The following is a 10,000-nucleotide window of genomic DNA, read 5'->3' as shown; positions in this document are numbered from 1 at the left end:
AACTGATTTACCTCCCATTTATGATCATTCTCGACTACCTGTTTTAATCCTCATCCAAGCTCTCGAGCATTCACCTCTCTCACTACTCCATCAACATGTAAGTTAAAAATTCATGGTGACATCACACATCCGTGTCTCAGCCCCACTCTCACTGGAAACCAATCGGTCCCTTCATTTCCTATCCTAACATAGGCTTTACTACCTTTGTAGAAACTTTACACTGCTGGAAACAACCTTCCACTAATTCCATATAACCTCATCATATTCCACATCGCTTCCCAATCAACTCTATCATACACTTTCTCCAGATCCATAAATGCAACATACACCTCCTTACCTTTTGCTAAATATTTGTCGCATATCTGGCTAACTGTAAAAATCTGATTCATACATCCCCTACCTCTTCTAAAACCACCCTGTATATATATATATATATATATATATATATATATATATATATATATATATATATATATATATATATATATATATAAACAGAGAAAGGAGGAGACAGGAAGCTCTACCTTAAGGTTTTTCTCGTCTTTTTTTTTATTCCCATTACCAGGCCATAAGCATAGAGGAAGGGTTACCCAAAATAATCCAAGGAAATTACGCTTTACTCAGTGGTAAGACTCGAATCAGGACGGATATCTCCTCGAAATACGCTGATAAGTTTGGCCGATCGCTCATGCACATTAGCCATCGGAATTACAAGATTCTACCAGATTTTGGATGGGCCTTTCCGTAGGTATAATTCTTTTCAAGTTCCTAATTATAGCAGATTGGTTTATCCTGGATGTAAACATGCCTTCTTGTGTTTGCAACTGCATAGGTAAACAAATTACTTTTATAATCATTTTGCTGTACCTAAAATCGTAGGTGTTGTTCACAGATTTTTCGATTTATTTTGACTGCGATCATGACATTTTTGTGATAAATCAAATTGAAAGTTGTTGCAAACTTGATCTTTTTGTTTAAAATATACTAATGAAATAGAATACTTTGGAATCAGTAGAGGGCTAAACATCACTTGTAATTTCAGGAAGAGATCCCCTTACTATGATATATTCAAGAGTGCTTTTGGCCGATTAATTGATTGTGGTTTGGTTAAATACTGGATTGAGGACGTCATCTCGGGGCGAGTTAGACAAATACGAAAGCAAAGAAGAGAATTGCCAATTGAAAACGTTGCGGGAAACTTAGATACTCGTAGTCTATTTGTGAGTATATTTTATGAGTATTTTAATAGATTTCTAATGTACAATATTTTTGAGGGCTATGAAAAATTGTTAAATGTCGAATACAATTTGAAGAAACAATAACCTTATTAGCATTCAGTGTATTCTGAAGAAGTATTTCAATTCTTTTATTTTATCTTGATTCGAGTATTGTTCTCCAGGTTTGTCTTCAGATTCTGATTTCCATCTTAATTTGTTGGACAAGAACTTACAGTCTATCAGCTTTCTTATTCCTGATCTAAATACTAATTTTTACCACCGTCGATCAGCTGGTTGGTTACGTACAGCATGTTTCATAAGATTTTTCATAATTCTGACCATCCTTTGCATTCAGATCTTTCCGGGCATTACCACCATGTTCATAATACTCGGTATGCAGTTAATTCTGATAGTCAGGTCTTCTTCATCATGAAGCTCAACAATTCTGCAATTTTTATTTCATTTATGACCAAGTTGTGAAATAATCTCCCCAAAAGGGTAGTTGAATTGGTAGAACTTCAAAAGTTCAAACTTACAGCAACTGTTTCTATGTTGAAAAAGCTGACATAAGTCTCTTTATAGTTTATTTATGTAAGATCTCTTTGAGGTAGTAGGTTGGCCAAGGCATAGGCCACCCGTTGAGATACTACCGCTAGAGAATTATTGTATTCTTTTGGATCCCTCTCTCTGGTTAGGGCTCATTTCATCTTTGCCTACACATATACAGAATAGTCTGGCCAATTCTTTACACATTCTCCTCTTTCCTCATACACTTGACAACACTGAAATTACCAAAAATATTCTCCTCTCAAGAGGTTAACTACTGCACCATATTTGTTCAGTGGTCACTTTTCTCTTGGTAAGGGTAGAAGAGACTCTTTAGCAATAGTAAGCAGCTCTTCTAGGAGAAGATCACTCGTAAATCAAACCATTGTTCTCCGGTATTGGGTAGTGCCATAGCCTCTGTACCGTAGTCTTGCCCTGTCTTGGGTTAGAGATCTCTTGCTTGGGGTACACTCGGGCACACTCTTGTTATTTTCAATTTTTATAATTTATATGTGAAAGATTTGTTTTGATATTAATATTTTTCATAAACTTTTCTTAAGGTTTTTATTTCCTTTCCTCACTGGGCTAATTTCCCATTTGGAGCTCTTCGGCGTATAGCCTCCTGCTTCTCCAACTAGGGTTGTAGCTTAGCATGTAATTGAAAAAAACAATGTTGTTACTGGTCTTAAAATGTTTTATTGTTTTATTGTTGTTACTGTTCTTAAAATAATTTATTCTATTTTTTGGTAATTTTTCATGCAGTTTAATTATTTCCTTATTTCCTTTCCTCACTAGGCTATTTTCCCTGTCGGACCCTTATATATATATATATATATATATATATATATATATATATATATATATATATATATATATATATATATATATATATATATATATATATATAAATTCCTATCTCATACTATGATCAAACCTTTGTTCTTTCAAATGAAAGGCAAGGTCGCTAGCGATCATGCCACTAGAAGTTCTAAAAGAAGTTGGAACTAAGTGCTAACTACATTTCATTCCTACAGTTCCTTCATACCTCTGCCTTAATATTTAGTCCATCATCATCAGTAGCACATAAAAATCCATCATTTGCATACAGTATTGTACATCTAGCAACATAGTGAATAAAAATGGAGTTAAGGCCGACCCTTGGTGAAGGCTGACCTGTATATTGAATACCATGCAGTCTCCCGCTTCACATCGGACCGTTGTTGAACAATTTTCATACATGTCCCTGCCCAGATCAGTAAATATCAAATACAAGAGCTTTCTTCCTTTTCTATATTTCTCTGATGGTTGTCGTACAGAAAATATTCTATCTTTTGTGCTTTTTCCTGGCATAGAACTTTGTTGGATGTCCGAAATATGCCCAACCCCCTCAGTTTTTCATCTATGATTCTTTTCCAGATTTTGAAGGTAGGAGAAAATAATTTTAGCCCTTACACTCCATTGCATCTCCCTTTCCTTTGTATATGGGTATCAGAATTCTCATCCTCCAGGCAGCTGGCATCCTTCCTCTATTCAGCATAGCATTTATCAGCTTATAAGGCATCATTACTCCGTCTTGACCCAAATACTTCCAAATCTCTGCTGGTAATTCATTTGGTCCCACCATTTCCATTCTTCATCCTTTTTTATTAAGGCTCCCTTTAACTTCCCCTCTTGGTATCTCTTGAATTGGACAAGAAATGCTTTCCATTTCCTCTGTTGTTATTCTTTCCCTTTTTCATTCATTAACCTTTCAAAATAGCTTCTCCATCTTTCCTTCATGTCATTGTCGCCTCTCAAAACATTGGTATTTCGATCTTTAATTGTTCTGACTGCTTTTACATCTTTACCTCTTTGATTTTTCTCTGATGAGATTCTAAATATTTTCTTCTCCCATTCTCTTGTTTCTAGTTCTTCATGATGTTTAGCATGATGTTCTCCCTTTCACTCACTGCACGCTTTGTAATCATGTTTGCAATCCTATACTCCTCCTCACATTCATTCTTCTCTGATGTTTTAAAGATCTTCAGTTTCTCTCTCTTGGTTTTAAGAATGTTCCCAATTTTTTTGCTCCACCACCAGGCCTCCTTTCCATCCTTTGTTTTACGAGATGATCTTCCACATAACTCTATTCCTATCACACACCAGGTGTGGTCTATGTCCTGTATGTTTTCTAGTTCAATTTCGACAAGCTTATTCCTAACTCTCTCGACAAAAGCTTCCTGTTTCTCTGCGTCTTTCAGTTTCAACCAACAGATCTTTCCGATGCACTTTCTTCTTTTCCCTTTTTTCTTTGCTTTAACCTTAATATCTGTCAGTAATGTTCTATGTTGTTTTATTACTTGTTCGTACGGCAGGGTTTTACAGTTCTTGACTTTTGACACACACTCCTTTCTTACTAATATATAATCAATTTGGCATAAAGCATTGCCAGTTTTATTTGTTATCAAGTGATTATCTCATTTGATGAACGTTGTGTTGATGATTTTCATTCTATATGATAGGGCTAAGTAAAGAATACTCAGTCCCTCATCATTTTGCACTCCTAGAACCTTCTCAAACCTTCTATTAGTAGCACCAACATGTCCATTAAAATCTCCCCCCACCAATGATCTTTCAGTAACTGGTACCTCCTGTAAGGCTCCATCTAATTCCATTCAGAAGGCTCCCTTTTACACCTAGGGGCTCCCAACTTGTGGTGCATAAACATTTGTGATGCTCCAGTTTTCTCCAAACCATAAGAAATTGGAATTTTTCTCTGATCGGTAAGTTTTTTACTTATTGATTTGCTTATCAATCTAATTCACAGTTAGGGTTGAAGCAGAACTCTGTATGGCGCATTGTAATTTTCATTATTTCTTTTTTTTTTATTCTATTTAGTTTTCCTGTCTATATCCAAATCCTTATTTCCAGCCAAATAGAAATAAATTGACTGAATCATCATCTAAAATCTAGCATAAATTGTGTCTGTAGGCGAGTCAATATAGCAATTGATATAAGAAATGTATTTTGTTGTGGTTTTATATAAGGGTGGGTCTAGTTTAAAGCATACTAAAAGTTGGACAAAATTGTAGTAAGGGATAGGGTTTAAATACTTTTGTCTACTTTAAAGTCATTTTCCTTTTACATGAGGAACCCTAACTCAGCCAATTTTCATGAAAAATACGAAAAAATCTATCTTTACCGAGGTCTTTAGGGTTTAACATTAACATTGAATCATATTTAAGAATAGGCTAATCATACCCTTGAGTCCTTTTTTGCATCTATCTCAATTCACAAACAGGAATAACGAAAAGAATCATTATTACCATTATTTTCTATAACTGAATCCTATCTCATATTTTCACAGTTACCATCTTGGCATTGTCCGCACGCGCTGGTACACACCAGTCAATTTTTTTCTTTAGGTAAAACTTCGAGTATTGCATCCAACAGAACTGTTTCAGTGAATAATCTGAATAAGTGCTTTTATCTGTCGTTAGTGGAACAGGCTTATTGCATTTTATCTTCCATCCCCCCCCCCCCACACATACTCCTTTTCTTCACTGCATCCGTTCCATTCTATGACCTCGTAGTTAGTCCGTAAGGAATGGAATTTACATACGGAGGTAGTTGCTCTATTTAACAATAAATGAGATATAATCATCTGCAGGCGAACTCTAAGTGCTTCCCTCTGTCCATTTCCGACTATGACGAAGAGGTCCTTAAATAGGTACATAGTGCTCTGTGACTGGAACCATTTGTGTCACCAAATTATTTGATTTAGTTTTAAGAAAAGCTTTGAGAACATCTGCTACCTGTAGGTTGTCTATTAAATGCCAGGTATCCTTTCCTTTAAACAAAGATATTGTGGCATACCCAGTTTTCATTTAGAATAAAAATTTTAAAATGTTTGGAATCGGGGGTGAATAGACGATTAATACATCGTTATCAGATTTATTTCAGTCTAAGTTATCTGACATAAATGAGCAGAGCATTTCACAGATAATCCTATACAATCAACAAAAGAACACTTTGTCTCAAGTCTCAACACTGACTTATTAACTGGACATTATAACGTTAATTTTGACCAAGTCAAGCAAGAGGGAGGGGCCACACATATTAGTTACGGTACATTACAGATATTAAGCAAATGCATGTTATATAAAAACATAGTAGGAGCTCAGCGGCGACGAGGGCATGCGACCATGGTTTGCGCCCAACCCCTGCTTCCAAGGGTGAGGTATCTCTACGAGATAGGTGGTAGCCGTTACCACTTTAAATCTCATGCAATCTGGGTTACCCTACATCGAATCCCCAATTGCTTATCCAACCTCCCTCATGCGTTGACTTGTGACTTTACAGACGTCTGACTTATTTCTGCTCACTCGAGAAGCAGACAACTCCCTATGTTCTTCACCTGCTTGGTAACATTTTGAGGTAAATTCTTGCATAGTCAGGTTGTAAGCAGATGACACAGTGGAACACATTGCCCAAACAGTTCTCTGGTGTTGGACATCCCAATTCCGTGCGTCACCCCCCCCCCCCCCCACCCTTCCTGGCTATTAAGTGTGCGCGTTTGTATCTGTTCGATCACGAGATCAGAGCCAAGGTTGGTTACTTTGCCAGATTAGTAAACCCCACACTGGAACTTCTGATGTACTATAGATGTTTCATCATTAAATGCATTTCAACAATTCAAGGAAAAAACTAATGTCAGTATTACGTTGTAGACGTTAAAATATCTGTCAAAGGACACTTCAATGAAACTATATTGCTTATTGTACAACCAAATATCACACTTACAGGTACCTATATGCTCTGGATAGATTCTTGAGAGTTATGTCATACATTCAAATATAGGAAGACTCATGAAGATGGTAGCACCTTAGGATAATGGAGGTATAAACTCACAAATGTAAAAATTTGTATAATTTTGGTTCGAAATGATAGTGGGAAAAACATACAGTTTACTAAAATCTAAAGAGTTGGGGCAATATAATTCCAAAAATATTCCTACCACTCACAAAAAAAAATGCTTTTCTTATTTTGTGGTTTTTTGCTAAGCAGGCTCAGTCCACAAAATAACAAAATGAAAATGATTTGTATATCTACTATAAGTGACCTTCTACTAAAGCTGACCGTTGAGTGGCAGCCTTTCTCACAATGCTTAATGGAGGATTCCTTTTCTTTCGATCACTTTCCTTTATAAGTGCTAAAACAAGCACACCTGAAGTTAAGTTGGATTAAACACTTGGGAGGTAGATCTGCTTTTAAGACGAGATTAGCGGGAAAAGGTTGGCTTCTTATAAGTAGCCTACAACCATATATTTATTTATTTTCATTCACTGTTATATATATTTCTCCCTACATATTTGTTATTTACATATATTTTATATAATTTTTTGTATTAATGTATAAAGTAAACAGTGCTGCATAGATATGAGCATTGTATAGTATGTAGCATCTTTTAATACACTTCTTATCTTTTGAAGGAAAGCAGAAACAGATGTTTATTTATTTATCTATTTTTTTCTCAATACATAACTAAATTCTTGGTAAAAAGAAAAAAAATATATATTGGCTTAATGGTGAAACGTTAGCGTTGTCGTTGTCGTCGTCAGAGGAGTCGAGATCAATTTTAAATGAGTCAAGGAATTTATCTATGGCAATATCCTTCTTTGCATCTTTATGTTGCAAAGTCTCGGGATGTCTTACAGCCTTATTCCAATCTTCTTTTATTATTCTATCCAGGGATTCATGCAGCAGTACGTTCAAGTCCCTCATAATGAATTTTTTTTTCTTGCTATATACTTTTTCACTAGACTACCTTGTTTAGTCTACAAATAGTTTTTTCTGACACTTTTGTTGCTTCGATTGCTCTCTGCATAACCTTCGAAGTATCAGTTACGAGACCTCTTTGCTGTTTTCTAAAATGAAATAACTCAGAACATTATAAACTATTTCCTTGGCTTCGGATGACTGTAACCTTTTAAATTCCATAGGGCACTTTCAATCAGCGCTGGCAGCACCGGACACAAGATATGAAACTTGGGTTTTAACTAATAATAGATAAAATAATATATATTCAAAATATCTTTTGAAAGCTAAACACATACGAAGAACTGAGATATATTCCAATAGACTTCCTGGTGCTATAATCAACAACATAAAATTAGCAACGTATGATATTGGTACCGACCACACCCGAGGCCTGGATTATGCACGTTGATTGGTTCGGAGACGGACAAGAAATTATTTAGTTTGTGAGGAAATGGAACCAATCAAGCCCCAGGACTAACGAATACCTGTCCATATTGCACACACACGCTCACTGTCAATGCACACTCAGTCTTTCAATCTTTAGCAGATAACTCTCATGGAAATGGGTTAGCTTTGGGCGTTGAAATGCTTAATCTGCTTTTGGGGATAAGCTGATCAGGTACCTTGCCTAAAGGGATGAGATGTCCACAGTATTTTGAGTTTGATATGAAACATTCTGGAACTGACCCTGGTCTGACGGCCATATAGCTTTTGTAAGAGTATAAACTGATAGAGCATGCATTGTATGTTAGGACATGGTAAGCGTATAGATTTATCATGAAAATTTAATGAGTTATTTGTTTCTGTAGTGTTCACAATGTACGGAAAATTACTTAAAAACAGACAATCTTCATATTTGAAATTAGACACTTTCACCTAATCCGATTTTTTACAAATTTAAGTATGTTGATAAGTAGACTCAACTTGACATAAATCCACAAAAAAAAAAAAAAAATCCTATTTTTTGTTTTATTGTGTATTTTGGCGTTCCATCTTTGTAACGCTTAATCTACTGCATTGAATCTTATTCTGAAATGAAATCACAAAACGTACAAAAGTGTTATCACATGTTTTTTTCTTATTTATGTTCTGTATGATCTAAGATCACTTTATTTTTGAGTCATCCTTCAATTCATCATTTGACTCTAATTTAGGTATTTCTGTATTTCCTTTCCTTAGTGGGATATTTTTCCCTGTTAAAGCCCTTGTGATTATAGCATCCTGCTTTTCCTACTAGGGCTGTAGTTCATAAAAGATAATAACATATATTATTGAAGGTGATTGCTGCTTTAGCTGCGTTAACTTTATAGGAAACCTTTTCTATGGTTTCTATAATTTTCTTTTCATCAATACCGTATTCTGGTGTAATTGTGTATCTCATCGAAGGTGGATAGATAAAGTTGTGTGATCTCTACTGCTTCTTTACTATGTACAGTATATTTTTAAGTTGTTACAACGTTTCAAAGAGTAAACATAGAACTGTTTATCGTAAGGGTAGATGGGATACTAAAGCTAAGATTTGATGAATTAGCTATTTATATGAAGTTCGTATTGATCTGGGGAAGGTTCCAGATTTCGTGGTTATTGGAACTACTTGTTATGATTGGCCGGGACTGGAGCCTGGTAGCCAGTTCAAATGTCATAATCTTTGTTCATTGCCAAGTACTTTTCGGAGTAGGTAATGGGATTCAAGATAAGCATCAGGTCACTCAATGAGTTTTTGAGGTCACTTGGGCTGCTTATGCTCTCCTCTGGGTAATCCAGGTGATTTTTAGAAGGTTATGTTGGTTACTATCTTATTTCCACCTTCCTCTTTCGGAGTCTGTAGTAATATTTGTCTTATGGGTCACTTTTCTTCGTAAGGAGGGAAGGAGAAACATTTCTTAAGTAGTGTTATAGGTGGGTTTTTCTCCTTGAATTAAATGTGCCTCCAAGATCCGAAGTTGCCAGCTATCAGGAGCACTGCCTATTATTATAGTGTTGGTTACGAGATTATCTCTGGCAATTTCCAGATTATGTAAACTTTAAAAGCACCTTGCTGAAGACGACAAAACAGTCTTTTAGAAAGTTGCGCAGTTGTCCCAACGCAGTTGCTGGGGCATTCTCGGACAGGGCATCCTAGTCTTATTCCACAAACAATTTCCCTTTTTTCCTTTACCTAAATCAATATTTGTCACATCTCCAAGGTAATTTTGATTATGGTTTTCGTTTGGATTGGTTTTAAATCATAATTTTTAGTCAACTGTTTACTCGACTCGACAGCTTCTTATAAGTTTAAATATATTTCTAACAAGATTTTCTTTCTAGAAGTCTCTTCTACAGAGTACTGTAAGATAAAAATGTGCTCTTGTATTCTGCCTTCCTTTGTGAGCCCTGCTTATCCTCCTCTATTTTTCTTAATTTTCTTTTTCTATTTCCCCTTTTTATTAACACCGTGA

General features: G+C 35.5%; 1 protein-coding gene across 1 annotated transcript in view; it reads left to right on the top strand.

Annotated features, from left to right (window-relative positions):
• The window catches only part of LOC137644440 (glutamate receptor ionotropic, delta-2-like), a 108,931-nt gene that overhangs the window by 95,723 nt on the left and 3,208 nt on the right, over nt 1-10,000 (top strand). The window contains exons 10-11 of the mRNA XM_068377416.1: nt 566-744; nt 1,043-1,220. Coding sequence (XP_068233517.1) covers nt 566-744; nt 1,043-1,220 — 357 coding nt within the window. The remainder of the gene's footprint in view (nt 1-565; nt 745-1,042; nt 1,221-10,000) is intronic.

The sequence above is a fragment of the Palaemon carinicauda genome, chromosome 7 (assembly GCF_036898095.1).
Source record: "Palaemon carinicauda isolate YSFRI2023 chromosome 7, ASM3689809v2, whole genome shotgun sequence".
NCBI lineage: Eukaryota > Metazoa > Arthropoda > Malacostraca > Decapoda > Palaemonidae > Palaemon > Palaemon carinicauda.
The sequence above is the reverse complement of the archived record's forward strand: the minus strand, read 5'-3'. Positions and strand labels throughout refer to the sequence as shown.